This window comes from Tremella mesenterica, assembly GCF_000271645.1.
Source record: "Tremella mesenterica DSM 1558 unplaced genomic scaffold TREMEscaffold_5, whole genome shotgun sequence".
Classification (NCBI taxonomy): Eukaryota; Fungi; Basidiomycota; class Tremellomycetes; order Tremellales; family Tremellaceae; genus Tremella; species Tremella mesenterica.
In genome coordinates, this window is record NW_006711229.1 from 133778 (window position 1) to 158316 (window position 24539).

General features: G+C 47.9%; 9 protein-coding genes across 9 annotated transcripts; 5 read left to right on the forward strand and 4 right to left on the reverse strand.

The window, feature by feature from the left end:
* Nucleotides 1-176: 176 nt before the first annotated feature.
* Nucleotides 177-647, forward strand: TREMEDRAFT_62127 (uncharacterized protein; the record flags this gene model as incomplete). Its single annotated transcript, XM_007004518.1, has 1 exon — nt 177-647. The coding sequence occupies one exon, from the start codon at nt 177-179 to the stop codon at nt 645-647; it is 471 nt and encodes a 156-aa protein (XP_007004580.1).
* A 1791-nt stretch (nt 648-2438) lies between these two features.
* On the reverse strand, nt 2439-2876 carry TREMEDRAFT_62128 (uncharacterized protein; the record flags this gene model as incomplete). Its single annotated transcript, XM_007004519.1, has 1 exon — nt 2439-2876. One exon carries the CDS (start codon nt 2874-2876, stop codon nt 2439-2441), a length of 438 nt encoding a protein of 145 aa, XP_007004581.1.
* A 1628-nt stretch (nt 2877-4504) lies between these two features.
* TREMEDRAFT_62129 (uncharacterized protein) lies at nt 4505-5200 on the reverse strand (the record flags this gene model as incomplete). Its single annotated transcript, XM_007004520.1, has 1 exon — nt 4505-5200. One exon carries the CDS (start codon nt 5198-5200, stop codon nt 4505-4507), a length of 696 nt encoding a protein of 231 aa, XP_007004582.1.
* A 977-nt stretch (nt 5201-6177) lies between these two features.
* TREMEDRAFT_17898 (uncharacterized protein) lies at nt 6178-6420 on the reverse strand (the record flags this gene model as incomplete). The annotated part of the gene is made up of 1 exon (XM_007004344.2): nt 6178-6420. A coding segment is annotated over one exon (243 nt), but the record flags the coding sequence as incomplete, so codon positions are not given.
* A 2529-nt stretch (nt 6421-8949) lies between these two features.
* TREMEDRAFT_62130 (uncharacterized protein) lies at nt 8950-9922 on the reverse strand (the record flags this gene model as incomplete). Its single annotated transcript, XM_007004521.1, has 2 exons — nt 8950-9746; nt 9835-9922. 2 exons carry the CDS (start codon nt 9920-9922, stop codon nt 8950-8952), a joined length of 885 nt encoding a protein of 294 aa, XP_007004583.1.
* A 1303-nt stretch (nt 9923-11225) lies between these two features.
* TREMEDRAFT_62131 (uncharacterized protein) lies at nt 11226-15229 on the forward strand (the record flags this gene model as incomplete). Its single annotated transcript, XM_007004522.1, has 14 exons — nt 11226-11331; nt 11580-11600; nt 11647-11755; nt 11866-11876; nt 11926-12058; nt 12362-12498; nt 12566-12707; nt 12745-12829; nt 12881-12918; nt 12964-12981; nt 13026-13055; nt 13111-13429; nt 13477-13759; nt 14409-15229. 14 exons carry the CDS (start codon nt 11226-11228, stop codon nt 15227-15229), a joined length of 2253 nt encoding a protein of 750 aa, XP_007004584.1.
* A 617-nt stretch (nt 15230-15846) lies between these two features.
* On the forward strand, nt 15847-16662 carry TREMEDRAFT_62132 (uncharacterized protein; the record flags this gene model as incomplete). The annotated part of the gene is made up of 1 exon (XM_007004523.1): nt 15847-16662. One exon carries the CDS (start codon nt 15847-15849, stop codon nt 16660-16662), a length of 816 nt encoding a protein of 271 aa, XP_007004585.1.
* Nucleotides 16663-18204: 1542 nt separating this feature from the next.
* TREMEDRAFT_62133 (uncharacterized protein) lies at nt 18205-20003 on the forward strand (the record flags this gene model as incomplete). Its single annotated transcript, XM_007004524.1, has 4 exons — nt 18205-18989; nt 19028-19101; nt 19575-19704; nt 19853-20003. 4 exons carry the CDS (start codon nt 18205-18207, stop codon nt 20001-20003), a joined length of 1140 nt encoding a protein of 379 aa, XP_007004586.1.
* Nucleotides 20004-21023: 1020 nt separating this feature from the next.
* TREMEDRAFT_62134 (uncharacterized protein) lies at nt 21024-23110 on the forward strand (the record flags this gene model as incomplete). The annotated part of the gene is made up of 6 exons (XM_007004525.1): nt 21024-21091; nt 21121-21167; nt 21957-22165; nt 22211-22671; nt 22718-22775; nt 23072-23110. The coding sequence occupies 6 exons, from the start codon at nt 21024-21026 to the stop codon at nt 23108-23110; spliced, it is 882 nt and encodes a 293-aa protein (XP_007004587.1).
* Nucleotides 23111-24539: the final 1429 nt, after the last annotated feature.

Consider the following 24539-nt stretch of genomic DNA (forward strand, 5'->3'; position numbering starts at 1 on the left):
AATAGGGTCACAACCGTACCAAACATCGTCCTGGGCGTCCCAAGAAGCTTACTGAACGCGAAGAAACCCAGATTCGTCATGCTTTCCTAAGATATCGCCACAAGACCCTCCGCCACATCCTCTCCCTCCTTAAAGAAACCGGCATTGATATCTGTCTTTCTACCCTGCGCTCTACCATGAACAAATTTGGTCTCCGACGTCGTGTTGCTCGTTCCAAACCACTTTTGACTCCTCTCCATCGACGCCTACGTAGGGAATGGGCTCTCAAGAACAAAAACCTCGACTGGACACAGGGTTTATACACTGATGAGGCAAAAGTTTGGATAGGGGGTGGGACAATCCAATGGGTGACAAGAATGGATCACGAAGCATTCAGTACCTTGTGTGTCAAGCCTAGAGTAAAGAAGGGACATGGGGTGATGCTTTGGGCCGGTATTTGTCATGGAGGAAGGACAGAATTGATCAGAGTTGACACATCTAAGAGCAAATCGAAGAGGAAAGGAATGAAAGGGAACATCTATCTTGAACAGATCGTGAAAAAACCTCTACTTGCTGCTTGGAGGAAGCTAGTTCAACAATGGCGTGGTTATGGGACTCCCTTCATTCTACAGGACAATGTAAAGCTCCACTGGACCCCGGAAAATTGAGCAGCATTCAAGAAGTATGGATTCCACTTCATTTCCCACCCTCCTTGTTCTCCTGATCTAAATCCCATCGAAAATTGCTGGGCAATGCTCAAAAAGAAGCTAGCTATGCTTCCTGACCGTCCCACAAATGTAGATGACCTCTTTGAGGTCGCTAGCCGATTGTGGAAGGAAATACCCCAGGAAAACATTGATGCCACAATCATGAGTATGGAGAGGAGAAGGAAGAGTGTTTATAAGATGAAGGGGTGGAGTACTAAGTACTAGCCGGATGCATGAGTAACTTGGTGAGTCTCTTTACAATACACATATGCATGTTCTGACCAAGGTTCAGGTTTCTAGCTGTTTCGATGAAGGAGTAATGAGGTTAAAGAGATGGAAGGGGTTATGTAGCACAGATGAAAATGGTGGCGCGGAGGACATGACTTTTTACACCCGACTGTAACGTAGAAAACAAGCTTTCCAGACAAACTCAGCCCTCTAAAAGTTCTTCCCTCTGAATGATAAAGGATCAGTGAGAGTGTGGGAATCATGAGGCTATACGGATTGAAGTCTGTGGGGCTATGCGGATCAAGACGTGTGAAATCTTCTCAGATTCCCGTTTGGGCAAGTCCCGCTCCCTTCCTTCCCCCCCCCCCCCACTGGTCCACACTGAAACATAGCTTTTTTTACGCTTCCCACGCTGACATGACGTCTCCGACCAGCACGGAGGAAGCTTTCGGGGCTTATGGCTACCAAGATGGGGGGAAGAATAATCATCTAGGGTAAGTTCGATTCGGCGTCAAGTTTCTTCGTCGAGGTGATGTTGACAGGCAAGAGAACCGTGCGCGCTACCTGTGTAAGCATTCCGACATTCCCAATGGGTTATGAAAACGAAATTGAAGACGGTCAACTCTTGAGAGACTAGCAGGACGCTTTTTACGTTCTCGGGCTGAAAATGCATTCAGGCCTCACGCCAAGATCCCTTCACCTTGTTCAACAAAATAAACTGGGCAAGGGAATGGAGAAGGTCAGTGGATCTGGGGAAGATGATAGGAACGAGGAAAGCTACAAACTTCCTTTTGATTATGTATGAGGTCACCATGATCACCTTTCATATGCAGCCGGGTCAAGGACAATATGAGGAAAAAGTAGAAGCCACTCGACGAGTCTCTCCCCGCGGCTGATGGCCGGCGAGACATGGTCAGCGATAGAGACAAAAAAGAATCCCTGGTAGATGGTCAGTCCGGACGTGACCCCTCATAGTCCTACCGCTTGGGAAGGCGCCATCCACATGTTGAAAGAGCTACCGGTCGAGATCATCTTGGGTACTGATCTCCCCTCTGCAATATAGCGATTTGGGGCAGTCCTCCTCGTTTTTCAGTTCATTCTCTCGCCATTGTTCCAGATATTTTGTCAAACCTATATCACTGGGTGGATGTGGGCGTTCTTTTCGGAGCGATTCCCGCCGCTCCTCCACCAAGTGGGCTGCTAAGCTAAGAGGCCCCGAACAGGTCTGTAGCTGAAGCCGCAATCACACCTCACCACGATATATGTAAGTGCATGACCAGCAGGGTGGCACTGTACTCGAGTATGATACTACAGATATTACATGTATGCAACGTGTCAGTGAGCCATTTGACCTGATTGAACATACCAACTGAAGGGTGAGCCTTCAAATGGATGATGATGATTGGCCCAATCATTATGAATTTAACCCCGTACAGAACTTCCTCTCACTCATGTGTCCACCCCTCCCGTCACTGAGTTACAATACACACTGAGATCCTGGGCTCTTCTTGAGGTTCCGAATGGTCACTCTGTCACCCCCGGTTGATTGTCTGTAGAGGAACGAATATCCACATGGTCGACTGGTCGGTTTTTGACTACTGTGGTTTCCAAGTAGGCGGAAGTGCCTGCCTTGGAAGTAATGCTTAGAAATACCCAAATCAATGTGTCTTCAATTTTCTTTGAAAATGCCATGAGATGAGCTTCAACAATGTCATCAGTATCTGGGGAGGCAGTTTGGTCTTGATTGTATACGGAACGACTGTCTAAAGTCGGATTTCCCCTGCGTGTGGCGTCTTGTTCCCAATCATGCTCATCTTGGGGTCCGGTATGATTCACTCCATCATCCAAAGCCTGGGCCGTAGCAGTCTTATCTTGCGCAACAGTCGATACTACATGATGTGCGAAATACATGAAGTCACCCGTGGATAATTCTTCGAGTAAAGAGGAAGGGTCGAACGGCATTGTGTATGACGATCGAGTACGAAAGAGTGGAAGAAGTTGTGGGGTATCTAACACAGGGAAAGAGACTCATATATACTATCATTCAACCTGGGGATGTGGCTAGAGGAATAAGCAGGACAATGGAGGGCAGAGGAGGCAGGAAGGCTATGCTTTCCCGCCGGCGTTTGACTCAGTCGGTACGCGAACACATCCGAGGGGATCGGATCTGGCGAGCCGACAGGAAAAATGTGCTTCTAGCAGGTCTCAACTTGAATCCATACGCTCGACCGAGCTACCGGCTCACACGGGAGCCAGCAACGACAGCTCTCTGTTCACTGAAATCCATCTTTCCTAGTTGGGGCGGACCAAGAGGGGAGAGCGTGTTAGAGGGTGTCGAGGGAAACCCGCCGATCCGACGGGTGTTTTGCCTGGTAAGACATGTTGAAATACATGTTAAGTGACCCACGGAATCCGTGATACTTCGGAGTGTCACGGGGGTCATCATGACTGTCAGAAGATCATGACCTACCAAAGAAATCAAACCAACTTTACTAGAATCTTTCCTGACACAGTTCTAATACATGACTAGACTAGGTAGTTGATATCTCACTCTACAATGTTCAGCTAGAGATACACGCTGGAGATGCATGTTTCTCCTCATATTTGGTGTTTTTCCAAAGATCATTGTCTGCTTTTTCCATATCATGCATGGAGAGAATCAAGTGAAAAAATTCCTCTCAGACCTTCTCACTACTACCAACATCTGTCTAGGAGGGGATGATTGTTTGAAGCAGTGGTAATCGGTGAGGAGCAGTTCTTCTGTGGGTCATGGTCACAGGACCATGACCCTTCGAAAGTGGCACAGATCTTCTGACAGTGACACTATCCCCCATGACGCTCCGAAAGGTCACGGCTTCCTTCCGTCACCTAACAAACACATCATCTTAATACGCGACTCATACTACCAAATTGTTTCCTCCCTGGTAGTTCTTCAGTGCTTTCTACAGAGCTCAGAACTGCCAGGCCTGATCACCGCTCACTACCGCTCTCAGCAATCATTATCGACAAAATATAACTGTAACTGTTAGGTGACGGACGGAAGACCGTGACCCTTCAAAGGTGCACAGGGGAGGTTGTGACAGACTGAAGATTTGTGCTGCTTCAATGTGGCATGAACATTTGAGCCATGACCAGTGGAAGATTTCAACTACACCAATCCACACCACCCCTCATGTAACGGTACTGGAAACACGATGACTAAGTCGCAGGTTGGGTCAAACTCGATGGAACTCTCGTAGAAGTCTATGTATATCTGGTGCTATGTGATGGATCATGTCTCCTCTGCAATCGATGTAGCCAAAGAATGATATTGAAGAATCAGCGCTGATTGTACTATATACTATCTACCAGTCTCCGCGTCCTTGTTCCTCCTACTGCAAGCGTCTATGTACATACTCGGACAGGTGAAAACCCGCTTTTGAGGAAACCCAGTGGGGAAATCTCAAAAGGGAAAACCCGTCCCTACCTAATTTCAGCACTGCCTCCTGATCCCGCCTTTCTCTATCCTCATCCGTCGAGTTCGATGGATCTACTTCGAGTCGTTGTTACCCCGTAACAACTACATTGTAAGTTGATGAAGACTTGAATGTTTACCTTGTGGTGCGGAGTTGAGTCTCTCCCTCATGCACACGCTCTTTCATCCTTCTCATCTCTTCACTGTCAACAATGAAGACACCAGGGATAAGTGACTTATCTAGACCCAATGAGCTGGCGTCTTCAAGAAATGTATGTTGCAATTCTTCAAGAGTAGGATCGACTACTAGGCGTGTGAATACTCCTTGGTTAACACCACTCTCACCACTAAAGGCATAGCCACTGACCACTTCCTGCATCAGAGAATCTTGTTCCCCAGGGATGCTGTCATCCTGAACTGCTTTCCAGTGTCTCTGAAGGGCACAAACGAGTTCAGAGTCAGCCTCTAGGTCATAAACACCTCGAAGAATCATCTGCCCTCCCGGACCAGACAGGTAGGATTCCATGTCTGTCCTACTCCATGGTCCAACAAAGTGGGCAACACAGTCTGAAATCATGAACGGAGCTGCACTGGACACTTCTTGTTGGTATGCACTTCTCGGATTGGACCACGGAGCAAAGACCGACTGATGGTCTCCTTCAGCCGTTATCGAGAACAGTGAACTAGTGATCTCCGGACCAGGTTTGAGGGTGACAAACATGGTGACAGACTTCGTGTCACTAAATCCGGTAGGTAAGTGGTCAGCGAGAACGCCCTCTTTTGAAGTAGGGGCAGTCGGTACTCGGCTTTGTGGTGTACGGGTTACGGACATGACTGATAATGAGGAAAGTGAGGATGAAAATCTACAGAGTATATATACGGATGAAGATCAATTGTAACAGGTTCTATGCACTGCTTAAATAAAGAGGGAGTTTGAAATCGTGTGGTCAATTACGAAGACGCGGAGATTTCTTGAAAGGAGAACATCTCATACGATAGTGATGTGTTTGAGGCAGACAGGAGTTTTAATTTCAATCATAAATAAGCGGGTCTTATTTGGTGGACAGATATGTATGGATGTACAGTATGTTGAGGGAGAATGAGTATGTTAGGTGACGTACGGAAGATGTGACACATCGAAGCGTCACGGGTATGTTAGGTGACGGACAGAAGCCATGACGCTTCGAAGTGTCACGGGGCTTAGCGTGACTTCGATCCGTGCAACTTCGAAGTGTCATGGGTAGCGTTCATGACACTTCAAAGCACTTCAAAGCGTCACACTTTCCTGTCCATGACCGTGAGGAGAAATCATCTCCATTGATCCCCATCAACTTCTATGATACCAAACTGTGTCCAGGATATGAGGAGAGCTGCTAGAAGAGCTTCATCCACTTGGGCTCAAAAATAAGCATGCATGCATTCCTCTATAGCCCCATAAAGCTTCACTTTTGTCCATCTCACACTGGGAGTAATGTCAGGATCTGACCCAGTTTGAAGGTCAAGAGGGGCAGTATTTGAGCGGTATAATCTGATTGAATGGGTACTCGTGGTGTCAGAAAAAATGTGTTGGAGGAGGGAAGTTTCTTCCATGTGTCATGTCTTCCGTCTGTCACGGGTACCCCCGTGCTGCTCCGGAGCGTCACGTCTTCCGTCCGTCACCTAACAGGTCTCTGCAAGATTAATGAAGTATTATAGGGCGGCTGAGGTGTCCGATTTGTGCTTGAGTGCTTTGATGTAGACATATCGAGAGTGATCGTCTTAGCAAGTGAGGAAGTAGAGTGATCCACCAATGCTAGGAATTGAAGCTGGTCACCAGAGATCGGCTGAGACCTTGTCTGCCGGATTACATGCTTGGTTGATGTTAGGGCGCGAAGGTAGACGGGTCCCCTTGCCTTGAATACAAGCAGAACACTGTGCATGTACCTCATCCTCTTTCCAGTCCTTGCCAAGCCTCCCAGACCGTCCTAAAGCGTTGATAATGGTGTTACTGATGTGCCCAAGCCTGCAGTGCCAAGAAGGCCAATCAGTGGTTGCTGACATGGCAATATAAAAGGAACGCACCACATAGAGGCCATTGGTGAGCTCCCCCTCAATCAGATGACGCCCAGACTTGTCGCTGAGCCAAGCCTTGGTGTTGGTGAAGGTCCAACGATGATCAGAGGTATTGCCGAGTCGCTTAACCGCCAGGAGGTTGTGAATCATTGAGGGAACATAGTAGGCATTGCTAAAGGCAACCTTACCAATGTAGAGCGTGCCAGACTGAGTGGATGTGATGATTTGGCCATTGCCAACCTTGATGTTGAGCGGTTTGGCAAGAGGAGAGAGGTTGTGGAGCAGGGTCCTGTCGCATATGTAGTGGTCTGAGGAGGCTGAGTGGATGATGATCTTGTGGGGGTTGCCAGAGGTAATGGTCGAAGCGAGAGCCATGTAGGCGTCCTCATCAATCTCCTTCTCCTCTCCTGCAGTCATTGCCACCTTGCCACCTGGTGCTCTCCCTCCATTGCTCTGTTTTCCAACTATTATCTGCTCCATTCGTGGGTAGCAGCCACTAAGGTCGTGCCCATACCGCTTGTGTTCCTCACACCACTTAGTCTCATCTTTCCCAAGCAGTGGCTTGCCATCCTTGCCCAGCCTTCTCTGCCCTTGATTCTGCCCCTTGGGCTGTGTAATCTTCTCGATCTTTCTTGCCAGGAAGCCTTGTCTATTCACCTCCTCTCCCTGCATGTTCCTACGTTGGTATTCAATCCGGCTGCCGATAGGACCTGGTCTGATGTGATGGAGGTAGAAGTGGTTGTGGAGAGGAGGGTGGAGGCGAGCATGCCGTAGAGGGTGGTAGGGAGGCAAGCATGGCATAGGCGGTCATATTGTCGATGAAATTGCCTAAGGACATCTTGCTGGCCACAGCTGAAGCCGATACTTCACCCAGCTTGGCTCGGATAGCCCCCAGACTGGTCTGGGGATCCTCATTCTCCTCTACCTTTGTTCCCCAAGCGTCTCTCCATAGCTCCGCCTGCCTTGCTGCGGTGCTGGCACTGTAGGTTGTCTGCAGCCATTTGTAGAGTGCCTTCTGCCCAAAGCATCACACCATGTCCCTTCTTTACTCTAAGCTTGACACACAAGGTACTGAATGCTTCGTGATCCATTCTTGTCACCCATTGAATTGTCCCACCCCCTATCCAAACTTTTGCCTCATCAGTGTATAAACCCTTTGTCCAGTAGAGGTTATCGTTCTTGAGAGCCCATTCCCTACGTAGGCGACGATGGAGAGGAGTTGAAAGTGGTTTGGAACAAGCAATACAACGTCAGAGACCAAGTTTCTTCATGGTATAGCGCAGGGTAGAAAGACAGATATCAATGCCAGTTTCTTTAAGGACGGAGAGGATGTGGTGGAGGGTTTTGTGGCAATATTCTGAGGAAGCATGACGGATTGGGTTTCTACACGTTCAGTAAGCTTCTTGGGACACCCAGGATGATGTTTGGTACGGTTGTGACCCTGTTCAGCTCGTTGCTTGCATAAACAAGTGACAGATTGAGGGGAGCATCCGAAGCGGAGTGCCACACTGGTGGGAGTGTCATAGAGAGCCGCTTCAGCAATTGTAGCCCTTTGTGAGGGGAATATTGGGTACCCAACCATAGTTTAGATGCTCAAGAATGTTTTTACAAAGTTTCAAGGCCATAGCTGCAGGGGTCGCTGTTGAAACACGGGTCAAAGTATGTCTAATGAGGCAGTGTGGCATCGCACGCTGTTACGATCCGGTAGACCAGATCCTAACACCCATATTGAATCACACCTTCTTTATGGCGTATTACACGTATCACACCGCAAAGTGTATGCGTCTTGACGACTCCCACCTTCTTCCCGTCGTCTCAACGCTCTTCATGCAAAGTACAACAAATTGTAAGCATCACGGCGAGAATGCAGTTCTTTCAGTTTGGTAGTTTGGTAGAATATAGTATAGGAACCGAGGAACACAACTCTTTCCTACGCAGGACGGCGGACCTCCCAAAATGGACTTGGAAAAGGATATAAACCCCTTGTACTTCTTTCATAGTTTCTTTTCTTCAGAGATCAATAATCATACGTTTCAACCTTTACTGACCAAGTCATCAAATACTGATCTAGACTTCAAGCTTGTCTTCAATATTGGCCCCAAGCCTATCTTCGTCCTCACCTTGGGTCTCAATATAGTTGTCAAACACGCTCTTGTCATCATTATATTAGACTCTCTCATCGTCAGTAAGTCATCTCGTCCTGCGTATCAGAGTTCCTCTCTCTTTCTTATCATCTTTGTCATCAACACATCTCTTCACATCACTTGTCCACCTGCCGTCTCCCCTCTGAGACGTACCAGGCTTAACACACGCATTGCATGAAGGACATGAATTTTTACACCCGACTGTACCACGATTCACCTGCCAGATTACAATGAAAAGCGGACGCATGACTTTTTGGACCCAACTGTATGCAGAGTGCATGGACAAGTGACTCAACAAAACTGTCTAGCATTCCGGTTTCTATCTCATTCCTCTACTGGATCACTCTACAGTAGCTGTGGGGAGGTCCCTACCCTGTTTAGGCCCTCATTCGTGCGCTGTTGCAGGTGGTATTGTTGACCTACTGGTCCCCAACTCATCAATGATAGAGGCCAGTCTTTCGGGAGTGCAGTAATCAACTTTGTAGCCCCAGCTGGATATCCTTGCACCTTTATGTGTATCCTCAGACAGCTGGCTCAGCTGCCTTTCTATGGGGTCAAAGACCTCTTCACCGAGTCTCTCCTTGAACTTTTCCACTCTGTGGTCAAGATTGTTTTCTTCGTCTCGCATACATGTCTCCAGCATCTCATTGTCTGTGAAATCAGGCTTTGATCGGAAGGCAGTCACTCTTTTGTAGAACTCGCGAGAAAGGGAGGGTTCCGCTCCATCCACTCCGCACACGAAGTCATTCCAAGTCTGGAACAGTGCGCTGTCAGCAAGCTGTTGTCTTTGGTGTGGGTTCCATGATCCCTCAAGTATGACTATGCCATAGATTTCTCTGCAGAACTCGGTGGAATCCTTATCGTCGTCTACATTGCGCATGTCTTCCCACTTCAGGGGTTTAGATGCAAGAACTACAGGGTACAGAGCATTACTTTGAGTCTCCTCATTGGTCTTCTCTGTGTCGACTGCCTTTGGGGGAAGAGAAAAATTCAGTCCCAGAATCAGATGAGCAGTTGGACTTGCCTGCGATGGTTTGGCAAGAACTGATTTGGATAGGCTGGTAGGGCAGAGGTACTTCATTTCAGGCAGGGAAGTGGAAGTTTGTACGGGTGTTTGAGGATCTTGATGAAGATTGAGTATACCTGGATCTGTGTCTAGAAACCAATTGGTTGATGACTTTGCTGGGATGGTTTATGAAATAGGATTGCAGTATAAATAGACTGAAGAAGAGGGACATTGGTGAAGGATGGTACATGGCATCTCACTCACCTTTCAATCTGTCTCCTGGGAAGAACCACCCCACTCTTATTCTATAAAGGGAGAGTGTCCTCTCCTCGACCAACCCGCCATCTTCCATGACGTCTACGTCCTCCTCCTCCCTTTCAGGACCTCACCGCCCACTTCTCCGTAATCGGTGGTGGAGCTACTACGAGGCGGTGTCGTCGACTTTGTTTTCCCACGCATGATCCGTCATTTTCCCTCTTACCTCTATCCTCGTATCGCCTCTCCCCCCCTTCCCCCCCCCCACGGTGAATGAAGGATGATCGAGGCGGTGTAGTTAACTTCATTTCTCACGTATGATCCGTGACCTTCGTCTTCTTTTCTACACTTTGAGTTGATTCTTTCCCCCGAGTCGAGGCCTGAGCATGGTGGGAGGCGGTGTGGTCGATCTTATTTCCCACGCATGATCCGCGACTTTCCTTCCTATTGGCCTTAGATCCATGAGGATGACACGGCAGTTCGATCGGAAAAATTTAGGAGATAGTCGGACCTTCACTGGCCGAAAGGTCAGACAAGAAACCTCTCGGATAATCTCATCTATTGGGGGGATGGTCTTTCTCTTACCAATATGTCTTTCGACTTTCTCGGTCCCTTGTCCATCTTGTAAGATTTGATCATGAAAAGCGACAGCCAAGATCGATGTACGCCTCTTAATCGTCCCCTCGACACGTTCTTTTCCTGACATGAGATAATATGAACTTATGGGATGCTCCGCAAGATCATCAAATCCACCAGTGAGATCACCGCTCTTGTGTAGTGTAGGAACCGTTCGTATCAGACTGCGGGTGAGTAAACAGTCGAGATTTGGGCAAAGGATGTCAGCGTAAGGGGTGATCGAGGAAATCCGTGCGTTTCCCTCAGGTTGGGAAAACGAAGGTAATGCCACATTCATGGAAGTGCCACATGCCATCTTTGATGGTGATGACGCAGATGAAGCGATCGGCGTGGTCACCTGCGATCTCGACACTACATTCCACCCCGAGGGTCATGGATCATGGATTTAGTCTAGAATACATCATGGGGGTGGTAGTGGTGATCGAGTCACCATTGACATATCGACCCACGCTCGTCCCATGCGATCATGCGAATACTTCGAGACGTCATCTCTTCGATCTTCGACACGCGGCGAGGTGTCATTGGCAGATGACAAGCATCGCACTAAGCCATTGGGGAGACATACTACTACTACCACCCTATCGATCTATCGATCGGTCATACATACAAAGTGATCTTTCACCATGCATACCCCGTACCGACTATCTCTCTCTCTCTCACACTCACGCACACGCACACTCATCTACTTCCTCTTTACTTCTCCTCACACCATCTCCTCCTTCTCCTTCCCTAGTGAGGACAATCCCCTCTTTCCTTAAATCGTCATGTTGGACACATCTACCACTCATCCAGAACTTCTCACTGCTCCCTCTGCCGCACTGATAGCTAGGAAAGAGGCCGCCGAAAGGAATAAAGGGGAGATTTGGTGGTGTGAGTTCCCTTCTTTCAGCTGTTCTCACCTCCCCCCCTTCCTTCCTTCTATCTTACTCTTCTCATTTCCCTCGCTCTGGTTTCTCTCCTCCCCTCATCATTCACATGACACTCTACAGATCCATCTCCCCGTATCCATGTCTTCTTTGTCTCCAGGGGAACATCAATCCTCCCCAATGCTTTCTCTTCCGCTTGGACCGCTTGGTCCCCCCCCCCCCATAAACCCAGGTGACTTCAGCTGACCCTAGCCAATGGAATCTTTTTCACCGGTGCGTCTTTCCTCGGTTGTTCTCGTTGATCAAGCCTGACCGTTAGGCATGCACGTGTTCGCCGTAGCTGGTGTCACAGTACTCTCACCTGTCACAAAGCTCAATCTGGCCAACGCCATTCTCTGCTTCGTTAGCTGGCAGCTGGCGAGTTTTGGGTGAGCAACTCTTTCTAATCCTTCATTACTCCTCTTTCTTGAAATACTTTCCCTGTATGCTTGATTTGGAACTAAGACCACGTAAGACGGGAAATCATACTGACCAGCAGGATAACGATAGGTCAGGTCATTCATTCTGAGAAACCGTATGAGGCTTGCTAACGGAACAGGATACCACCGACTCTGGTCTCATCGAGCCTTCACCGCTACGCTGCCTCTGCGAATCTTTCTGGCCTGGATGGGATCAATGGGATTTCAGGGTAGTATCAAGTGGTGGACCTTACGACATCGGTTACATCACCGGTGAGTCACCTCAGCTCTGATCGTTTCCAGATTCGGCCACATGCTATGTCCTTTGCCCTGAGGCCAGATGGATGTCGGGAGAAGCAAAGCCCGCGGAATGCATCAGATGATTTCCCCGCATCAACTTCAACATCTTCTCGTTGATCTGTCCTTTACATATCTGAGTCTCTTATTGTTTCCATCCACGAGTCAACCTCAATGTGGTACTTTCCGCTCATCTCTTCACCCGTCACTGACGTGCGAAACCTCCCTCTGTCATTGGTACATTATGCCAGACTTCAGACTTTGATGCTGATAGAACAGCTTCACGGATAGTCCCATACATGACCCCTACGCAGCCACGAAGGGACTCTGGTACTCTCACTGCGGTTGGATTTTCCGCAAGCCAGTGTACGCTCGGATGAAGCTCATCGAGCGTGAGGATCTCGAAACGGATCCTGGTGGGTAATCCCTCATCAAACAATCTATTGCTCTTCACACTATCATACCGTCATGCCTGACTTTCAGTCGTTAGCTTCCAGCACCGGCATTATGTCCCCATCGCCCTTTTTTCCGGTCTCATCCTTCCCGCGTTGATCGCCAAAGCTGGTTGGAATGATTGGATGGGAGGATTGGTGTGGGGTGGTGCTGTCGCACGTCTCCTGATCTGGTGAGTGATTTGGCCGGTCAACATTGTTGACCTCCAGGCACACCACATTCTGCATCAACTCACTTGCCCATTGGACAGGTATCCAGCCATATACTGAGGAGGTCACCGCTCGTGGAAACTATGTGAGTTTTCGACGCCCACTGTCTCTCGAAGCTTGGTGATTAACATACTAGTTCCTTGCTCTCCTCACCTCCGGTGAAGGGAATCACAAGTACGTTCTCAGAGACTAGTAATACGCACCCTGCTGACTGATCAGCTATCACCACGCTTTCCCGTATGTTTTGTTTTGGATGAAAAATTATATTTTTGACATGGCAGCAAGGACTTTAGAAATGGTCCCCATCCGGCGTGAGTAACCATCCGAACGAGGAAGAGACCATCCAGCTGTCGGCTGACTGAGCAGGGATTGGGATCCAAGCAAATGGTTCATCTGGATCCTCCACCGCTACACATCCCTCGTCCCCACTATCTTTCGCACATCCGAGTCTGCCATCCACAAAGCGCGCGCCCGGGTGTTCCTCGCCAACGCCCGTCGTCTCACGCAGCATCTGGCAGTAGGTGAGACCATACGACCTCTGGAAGAACTGCCGGTCTGGAGCCGCAAGGAGATCAGCAAGCGTAATGGGGAATGGGTGGTGGAGAAAAGTGGAGAGAAGAGGCGTCGGGTATTGTTGATGCTAGAAGGTTGTGTTGTGGACGTTGGGGGTTATCTTGAAGATCATGTGAGTTTTTGATGGTCTTCATGCTCTCTTGTTGTGCTGATGTATAGCCTGGTGGTGAACAACTCCTGCTTTCACATTCTGTCTCTCTCATCCTCCGTCGACAAGCTCCTCTATCCTCATCGGATACTCTCGTTGACCTCGGTTACTCCTCTGCTTCTCCTTCTGGCTCTGATGACGAATCCAGTCCCGTCAAAGTCCACGACCGCGATGACAAGCAGCAGGAAGAAAGGCCGCGCGACGCCACCCGAGCCTTCTTTGGGGGGATGAACAACCATTCTGAAGCTGCGAGGGAAATGATGCGATGTCTACGGGTGGCCCGAGTGGCGAAAGGTGCGTAATCGTAAGATCATGGGAAGAGGCCGAGGCAAAAGTGTAAGATAGAAGTGGGATGGAGGATGGACGTCATGTCGTCGTCATGGCTGTGTAAACTACCACATTCATGTCTGTGAATGAATATCATGTTGTGCGCGTCATTGAAGGGACAAGAACGCTATGACGGGGAGACGGTTTGGAAGTGACCGGATTGGTCTCCACCGTGACTTCTCTGACGATGATATCACTATGAGTCATTCAAATTCCCACGTTTCCGCCCACGAGATGTTTGATTCGAGACGTGTTACGTCACACCCTTCTCCCCTTCCCTTGACCTGAAAGAATGGCCTACAAGGCATCATTCCTGGCCTGCTTCTCATGCTACCTTCCTGTCAGGCTATATGAAGCTTGGATGTTGGACCTCTCATTCATCACAATACTTACTAACCCCCCATCAGTTGCTCACCACCCAAACACAATAGCAATCTACTAAGAGGTGAAACCTGAAACGTAGACATACACAATGAATGTCTCCTCACACAATCCGTCAAAGCTCTCTGGTGCACTCAAATTACATAGCGAGCTGGTTGTTGGGACTCTAAAGCCGCCCAAGCAGCCAACTCTGGTCTTTGTCATTGAGATGAAGGGAAGTTGAGTGAAATCAAAGTCTCTGTTGAAACAGTCTTTGGTCTCCCATCAGGAACTAACCAAAATCTGTTCTTCAACAATTCAGAGGACATCCTTCAAGGCATCCTCCAGGTCCCACAGACAAGATGTGCAAACCTGGACTCACACCCGCTTACCTTAGACGACGAAGCCGCTCCGCTCAAAACCTGGCAACATGACTTGGCAAAGAGTGTGATTGAAGCCTTCACAGCTGCTGCTGAATTTCTCAGTGTGGAGGACCAAGAACTGTTGAACACGGCTCAAGAGGATCTTCAGCCAGATTCAAAACTTAAGAGGGATGTTGAGCACCTCAGGAAAGGTGTTTGTTCATGGGTATCTTACACAGTGTTTTCTTGGGTGAGGACCAATGGGAGGATGATTGAGCCAGTCCCGAGTAACCCACTGGAGATTCTCGCATATGATGATAATCTTTTTGAAGGAACAAGGGACATGAAGAACTGTAATATAGAATATAACGAAGACAATTTCCAAACCCATGTGCCAAAGAAGGTTGCAATACGAATGGATAATTTCATAAGAAGTAGAAGCAATGGTACAGAACCACTCAATGAAGAGGCATGGGAAACAATGATGAACACAATTATTGGACCATCCCTTCAAATGTATGATTGGGCCAGTTCAGACGAGGAAGAAGAGGATAGTTTGGAGGGTTCTAGTGAGGGTTCCCTGAACAATTCCAAGGAGGATGGGGGCACTTTGGGGACCGACAATAGCGAGGACCCAATGGATGTTGACATGGCTGACCATCCACCTAGGACCATCGGATACCGCAGAGTAGGAGACAGAGGCCAGCAGCATTAGGTAGGGACGGGCCCTACCCTTTTGAGATTTTCTCCATTGAGTCTGCTCAAAGAGGTCTTTTAGCCATCCAAGTAGGTACATAGACTCTTGCAGCAAGCCATGGATAGCAATAGGTGGTATGAAGTAGAATCAGCAAAGTACCAACTTTGCTTGATACTTCAATATCTTACTTTGGGCATATCTGCTGTGCTGGGCACACTCAATTACCTAGCACTAGAGAGTTGTGCCTTTCCATCAGACCCCATCAAACACAACCTGCCACCAAGCCGTTGGATCTTTGATATCATCCCACATGTCCTAGTCTGAGTGACCACTTGTCACCGGGTTTGTAGATGATTAAACTGTTCATTTGAGAATTTTCAAGGATCACAGACATGGAGACCTGATAAGACTCAATAAAACTCGACAAGAATTTAACTGTGCTGTTTCAAAATCCCCAAAGTCGACGGATGAACGATTTTACCTGCCAGGACAGAAAACTTTCCAGCACGGACCTTCCCTTCTCCTGCATCGCACGGCTTTCGAACTCGGCCGGATTTGGTCTGGAGGGGATATTCTTCCCCCTAGACTAAGAGAACCTTTTACCCTTCTTACTGAAGATCCATCACTCTCTTAAAATGAGCAAGAAATGGGTAATCGCCTCACCCAAAATCACGGAAGCCCTGCTTAATGCTGACGAGGAAAGGGTAGTCGGAGTGACTTCGAACTTGGGCTGGGATGCGGATGAGACAAGTATTGTTCTTTTCACTCAGTGGTACCTAGGACTTCCAGAAGAGATGAAAACCTCTGAGAGAGCAGTAATGGGAGCAGCATGTACAGAACTGCTGAAGTGGACAAGGAAGGAGATGGGAATGGTGACAGAAACCAGACTGAAAACTGTCAAGGACGGTACTGGATTTGACATTGTGGCCATAGCTAAAAACTTCAGACATCCAATGAAGCCCCATACTTTAAGACTTCTGAGTGATGTGACTACTAATGAAGTGACCATCACACTTCAATCACGTTTCAACAACGACGAGCATATACAGAACAAACAGTTTGACAGTATTGTTGTGTCATTCCTCCCCTTGGATGAGAGCAAAATCAAGCTTGCAATTGCTTACCAACAAGATAGAAGCCATAGCAAACACAATCTGAACACCTCAATTCATTATCTCAGCACACTAGCGCCTGATGTGACAATAGAAGCAGTAAGAAAAATACTGATAAGAGTGAATGCAAAGAGTTCAATGCCTCTACCTAATGCTGGCCTACCACTAATCGTTCAGGACAGGAGGGCCCAAAACCTGAAAGAAACGCTCAAAGGTCCTCACAGTGTCCACGCCAATGATACGAAAGTCAATCATAGTACCAAAATCAATGAAAGTACCAAAGCGGACGAAGTTAGCCAAGTGAGACATGGCTCAAAGGGGCTCAAGCAACACCAGTAGTGCTGGCTCATGTGACACTGATGTGGTGGAATTAATCCTACTTTATGATCTTCTCTGAGCTGAAATATCCTCCTATCAAAAAGGGTGATTGTCTGAACCAATGGTTACTAGTGAGGGGCAATTCTGCTATGGGTCATGATCATGAGGCCATGAACCGCCCTGACCCTTCAAAGTTGTATGCATCCTCAGCCTGTCATGCTGACCCTCGCAACACTTTGAAGGGTCACGGCTTCCTTTTGTCACGTAACAGTCATTGGGTCGGATTATTTTCTCTCATCTTGATCATGTCATACTGCATCTCTGGGTCAGAAAGTCTACTCCCTAGGGCTTCTACCTATATGAGAAATCACAGCTGCTTGGTGTGATGAGATAAGTCTGGCACCTTTTATGAATGCTGAAAGTGATGTTGTGGGATCGTGTGATTGACAAGTTGCCACACACGGTGATAAGGTGTTGGGGTACCCTGAGCACAATCAACTACATTCTCCAAGATAGCTTATATCTCTTCAAAGAATGTTTCTTCCTCTGTCGTACACAAAGTGATCGATCACGTACTTGTCGGTTGCAAGGCTAGAGCCCGTTTCTTGACAGAAGGATTGCCTAAGGAGGGATAATCTAGGATCACGCATCAGCCTACGTTGCCTGTATGTCATTTCCCTCTCCAGAGAGAGCTCATATCCTACCACAGCTCTCTTCCTTTCAAGTGGAAGAAGACTTGGAAGAAATCATGGGAGGTGACCAAAGCTGCGTGGTTTCCCATCCTCCTACTGCTTCTTCCATGGAGCCTTCAAATGTTATAAGCAGAGGTGGGAAGATGCTTACTTGAGAAGTGGCAACAAGTCTGGGCTCCATCTGTCCTGTTCCTACAACCACAACCATGGGGTTGGACGAATATCAACGAGACGAATTGGTTCAAGCCAAGATGTTGTTTGGCATGTAAACACTCACTTTTCAAATTGGAAGACCTGAAAATGACATAATTTGGTGATTCTCGTTCTCGAATATTTCTGCAGGTTGATCACGACTTCACGGTGCTCATCAAGAAAGGACTAAATCTGATAAATGTGTGCGAAACGGTGGGAGGGAGTGGGAAATACACGGTGAATGTGATTGTGGTTGAAGCTATTTGATAACAGAACCAATGGAGCGAAGCGTGAACTATCTACACGTACACTGACAGCAGGCAAGAACAAAGAGGTAGGAGCAAGAGGGGAGGAGGAGATGTGCAAAAAACATCTCCAATATGTGCCAGGTCTGGAACTCCACAAGATAGATTGGGGTTGTGGAGCAGAACGGGCCTAGACCTTTATGACGTGGGCAAGCGAAGGCATCAATCCAGGCCACTCACGTAATGTTAGACAAAGCAAAAGAAGCACTGCTTTCCTCTCCTTAGCAGACAAACCACCCAGCTACTGTCTATAAATACTACAATGATCTCCTTCTTTGGTCAACCACACTCCCAACTCCAATTCAATAGTCATCTAACTTACCCCTTCAACATCAAGTACACTTATTGATCTAGACGTATCTGCACGTAGACAAATGAGCTCCCAAAGGGCTTTGTCTCGCACTTTCCCTCTTTCGGGACCTCAAAGGGGGACTGAGACGATTGAGACACGTAGGCTAGGCGGGCTGGTGCAGGTCTCGTTGCAGAGTGGTCCGGAGGAATCGGGAGACTGTGTAAGCATTTGCGTGACAGTGAAAGTGATAGGTACTTGGGACAACTTAGAAGTTACCGTTGAATACCTGATCGCATTTCCTCCAGGCACCGAGGAACTTGTGGAAGCATATTATCAGCAGTCCGACATGCTACTGAATTTAGAAGACTTCATGGAAGAGGATGGCACTTTCACGATTGAAAGTCTGTCACACTTTCAGAAACTTCCAATGGCTGCGGAACGGGCTGGTCGAATCGCGCAATACTCTTTCAGCTTCCTCGATATCCATCTTGTGCCAGACCACAAAAAGATGATGTGCACCTCACCGGAGGAGCTGCAGAGTTGGGGACAGCTAGAGAACGTCACCGCTGCGAAGAAGGCTATTGGTGAGTGGACTGCGTCCAACATAATCCTTGGCGCCAAAAGTATCATCATGACCGCTGCTGTGCTTAATCGGGTGTCTAACATTCCCACTCCGGCTGTCAAGATGTATGTTGTTTCCAACGACAGCATGGACTTCCTCAAAGCTGCGGGCAATGATCCAGTTGATTACAGTCAATATGCAATAGAAGGACCTTCACTTGGGATCAATGATCACATAGGAGAGATTCTTCAGCGAGCATCACCTACAAGAAATCTCACCAATGAAGAATGGGCTGAACAGGAAAGGTGCGCCGACAGTGACAACAGCTCTGGTGATGACTAAGAATTCTGATGGCTGTGAATCCGGTGTGTTCCAGTTGGTATACATGCGGACAGCCTGTCAATTACCCCCATAGAAGTGAGTCCTTGAAATCAAGGAGTAGAGAGACATGGAATCAATGATGAGAGAGAGATGAATGAATTTTGACAATGACGGTAAATGTGCCCATCCTGTACAATACAAGCACAGTACAAGTACAGCACATTACTGTACGTCTGGGTCAGACCATTCCCTTGCGTCTCAAAGGGCATGAGAGTTAATGACCCGTTGAGTTCTAGTCTCCGCCTTACTAGATTCCCCTGACTCAAAATTGTCATGACGCGTCTCGGTTACATCGTCGAAGTCAGGGGTTTGTGTTCGAAGTGTACGACGAGTACGATTACCATGATAGTAAAGAATCACATTGAAGACTACGGAATAAAATCGTATGACCAATCCGTCTCGTAGTTGCGTGGTATTACTAATCAACACTCCCCCTAATGACACTAACTCCAACAAACTAATTCCAACCAAGAGACTAAGGTGACCGTATCGTAGACCTGGACGAACAGGAGGAAAAGGCATGAATCACGAGCAAACCAGGAAATCTCGTGTGCACGGTAAGAAAGGGATCTACGGCGCTCTAAGCGCTGTAGTCGTAGTCGTAGTCGATGTCGAAGTCATAGTCATCGAAATGAATGTGTGACACAACTTCAATGGGATCACGAGAAGTGACGGGATAAGCATACAGTTCGAGTTCTGCAAGTCGTGCAGCAAATGAGAGAGGTATATCCTCAGAATTGGTGACGATTTCACGTACGTCTGCGAGTTTCCTACATGCGATACGTAGCTCTTCGATCGTGGATGTGGTGATCGTAGAGATCGTCGCGGGCGTAGTAGCGACGGTCGCAGGAACAATCGAGGAGGTAGGGATCGCAGGCGTAGTTCATACGGTGTTACGCTTGATTGCGGGCGTCAGCTCGCAAACGTTATGGGGGTGAACGCGGAATCAATTTCTACACATTCTTCGAAGAAGATTCTCAGCAGCTGATTGGCTGGCTCTGATTACATTCAAACTTTGCTTCATGTACATTTTAGCTACAGTTGTCCTTCACCTCCGTGTGGCTTTGTCACCATGCCATTTCACTGTTATCTTCAGGAGCAAAATCAATGTCAAGCACCATCAGACATCACCTTTGACGACACACATTTTCGAAAAGCTTCTTCTGGCAGATATTGTCAGCAATTCTGGAAAAGCTGCTGCTTTTGTCACAAAAAGTCTCCAATTCTTCTTGCAACCCCGTCTTCACGTCACCGTCTTATCACATGCACAATGTGTCAAACATTGCTTCCCTCTCCACAATTTCAAGGTTCACAAGGACGCATACGAAGATTGTGTCAAGCATGTCAGGTTAATGACATAACAGAGCCTCCACATCCCCGTCCTACCTCACCTGACCTTCATGGTCTCACCCCTCGCTCTTACAGAGCCCAATCTCGAACTCGGTTATCCACTTCTCGCCTCACTTCTCCACCTCGCCCCACTTCTCCATCACCAGCAAGGCCATCACCACCCCTTCTTGCTCTGGGTCGGCCAGTTAGAGAGAATCGACGACCTCCCAGACGTCCATATGATACCCCACCGACCCCACCACCCAACATTCCTCCGCCAGCTCAACCTGGAGCACGTTCCCTTACCAACTGTCATTTGGGAAGAAGACGATGCACAACTTGCCGGCTGTTCAAAGCTGTGGAGGACTATCAACACCCCAATCGACCCAATCCTTATCAGGCCTGTCCTGCTTGCCGACAGAAACAGAGGGATAGATACTGTGCTCAACAGCAAACCCATCAACCCGTCATCTCAACAACTCCTTCACCTCCCCTTACATTCCATACTCTAATGCAACCCATACCAGAGGATCTTCCTGACGTTTCACATATTGACATCAATTCCGAGCCGGCATCACTGTCTTCTCCTTGCCTTCTCCCATCTGAGGTATCCATGATCAATACTTTCCATGAAAGCTTGGGGAGAATCACAATGGAGCATTGTCATGTGTGCAATGAACGGTGGTTTGATCTCAATGTGAGGGACAATACATGTGCTCGGTGCAGGAAAGGGAGAGGAGGAAGATTGACAGCTAATAACAACATGGACCCAGGTACGCTTGTCACCTTGTCCTGGCCGACACTAACCGGGTAGGACCATCACTTACAATCCTCTGTCAACAAAATGGGATAACACCCCCAAATCCCCCAAGCCAGATAGAAGAGATGCCCCTGTCCCGTGTTCATATTCAGACACCTACACCTACAGATTTGGCAAGTTGCAGGAAGGGGACAAACTGTAGTGGATCAGGCCTCCCCTACATAAGAGAGTATAATAGCTCTCCTTCCATACCTCTTCCTTCTTCCTTGATCCATTCCCCCAACTCATATTGTCTTATATCATCTTCTGCTGTCTCCTCCCCCTTCTCCTCTTACCCTTTCATCCTGTCCATTACCGTTTCTCACTCATATGTTCGTGTAGACCACAATATGTGCTTCACTATTTCCTTCGTTCTCCTTCATACTTGGACCACATATTTGTGGATACATTCTCCGTTCTCATACATAGTTTTTCCGTTCTCATACGTAGATTTCCCTCCTTCTCTTACATAGTTTCTCCTTTACTCGAATCGAGGACGATTCGGCCTTGTATCGAGTTTGAGACACACTGATATGCATATAAGCGGGGCCTGAGAGAGAGATTCCCCATGATCTTCTTCATTCTCACTTCTTGTTCTTCTTCCTCCTCCTCCTCCTCCTTCTCACCTTTTCCTCAATCCTCTCTCAGACCCCCTTTGATTTCCATGACACACTCTTTCCTTACACTTACTGACCTTTGATCAACGCTGACTAGTATTATCCACATCACAGAGTTCCGGTTCAGTATCCAGCCCTACGGGTAGGTGACATTTATATATTTGTGGTGATCCTCACAAGCAGGATCAGTACACAAACCAAATATGCTGGTCATACATGCCTTTTTGCTCAAGACAACACCTCCCTGATCAGTCGGCTTCCAATTCTGCCCGCTCAACTTGATATCCTCATCATCAAGGACAAACAAGCAGCACACTCAAATGTTGAAGCTTTCTCAAGACCACCTGAATTCCAAGTCAGTCAATCTCATTTGTTGGACAATCTGCTTGCTCTCCGCCAGTTCCATCCAGCATACTCTGAAGTAGAGATTGATCATGAAGTGCTTGCAACTCTGCCAGAGCAAGGATTGGTCTTTGACCAGTTGCGGTCAACATCAGTGGATAACACCTCTCCAAGAACAGATATCCCTGATTTTGGTGATGTTGGTGGGGAGGACATCATCTTGGAGGCTGTCATTCCAAATGTTGGAAGTGCACTTAGGGAGGTTGAAGAGACGCGTACAAAGCTGGAAGAGATTGAAGAAGGGATTAGAGCACCATTGACCGCTCCCGGAGTAAGGCCAACACCACTATACGAACACGACAAGACCAGTCAACACCTGGTACAAGCTTTTCCTTTCCTTTTCCCCCAAGGTCTTGCAGACCTTCACGCATCTCGCCAGAGTGAAGTTAAGCCCAACAATTATTTTAAACACCTCATGAAATTCCATGACGGCCGTTTTGCCTCTCACCCTCGGTTTTGGTGAGTCAGTATTCTTGATAGACCAGCTGCAACTGATTGGACACAGCTACTATGCTTTCAATGCATTACTCAGATGGCAAGCTCAATCACTTGCCAGTTACTATGTCAGTCGAAATCACCATGATCAAGCCCTCAATGCAGCCAACATCCAGCAACTGCTTGCTTCCGATTCAACTGAACTTGCAAGTCGAGTTCGTAGAGTTGCAAGCACTTTGAGAGGAACCCCTCCCTACTGGTCTGCAAGAAGTCAAGAAATAAAAACTATGATTCGACAACTAGGAACTCCCCACGCTTTCATCACCCTCTCTGCAGCTGACATTCAGTGGGCTGATCTACATACTCACATGCTGTTACGGAGTAACAACGAATCGAGAGAACTCGATCGAGTTGGACGGATTAGGAAAGAGAACAGCGGGAATTGGAGGCAGTGCTGCAGTAGGTAGGGACGGGTTTTCCCTTTTCGAGATTTCCCCACTGGGTTTGCTCAAAAGCGGTTTTTCACCTGTCCGAGTATGTACATAGACGCTTGCAGTAGGACTGAGAGGAGGACGCGGACTCTTGTAGATAGTATATAGTGCAATCAGCAAAGTACCAACGTTGGTGATTCTTCAATATCATTCTTTGGCTACATCGATTGCAGAGGAGACACGATCCATCACATAGCACCAGAGACACATAGATTTCCACAAGACTTCCATCGAGTTCGACCCAACCTGCGACCTAGTCATCGTGTTTCCAGTACCGTTACACATGCCCCATTCCACCACAACAACTCCTGCACTTGATGAAACCACCCGTCAAAGAATAAACTCCACAAATGTCAACAACAATCCTGCAATGGTAGCGTGGTGGATCCAACGACGAGCAGCTCTTTTCCTGCAGCATGTCATCATCCCCCTTCTACAGGTCAAGGACTTTTGGTTGAGATTTGAATGGCAGAGTCAGGGCTCTGGTCATGTACACGGCATTCTCTGGCTAGAAGATGCTCCACAGGTGGAAAACTTGAAGGCTGGTGGAGAGGAGGTTCAGAACGAGTTCATAAACTTCTGACGGAAGAAAGTCTGGGCCATCAATCCATGTGTCAATCTTCCACGGGCCCCCCAACATCCTTCTTCCCGACCTCATGCCGACATGACCTACAATCACCCAAGTCTAGCTGAACATCTCAATAGAGTTCAACGCCATACCCGCTGTTTGAGATATTGCCTCAAACGACCGAAAGGGAGTGACCCTAACCCTCGCAACGATTCTCTTCTGAATCTGTATAACCCAGTCTTAATCCTAGGATGGCAGGCAAATGTGGACATTCAACCATGCACCGACCCACATGCTGTGGCAAATTATGTTGCCAAATATGCTTCCAAGGCAGAGAAGCCTAGTCTTGCTTTTGGAGACGTCATGCAAGCTATAGCAAATCAGGTGGAAGAGGAGACATCAAGCCGGGTGATCTTTCAGAAGATGCTCAGCAAGGTTGTTACAGAGCGGGACTACAGTGCACAGGAGGTTTGTCTCTCCTTGCTTGACTGCAACATGATGTCAGCATCTCGGGACTTTCAGACTCTGTGTCTCCTGCCCTCTCGATCCCGACGACTGCAAGGCCAACGGGAGGATGACGAGGAGGTGGAAGACAAGGATTGGTATGACCAATATCTCCAGAGGGAAGACTCCCTCACAGATGTCAGCTTATACACATGGTACAAGAGGTATGAGAAGTGACAGGGGAACATTGTTTACCGGCAGCAGAATGATTGAGTCATCCGCCTCTGGCCAATGTACCATCCTTCTCACAATGACTCAGAGGAGTATGAACTTTGGTACCATTCTTGACTCCTCCTTCATCATCCACATAGACAAGAGTCAGACTTACT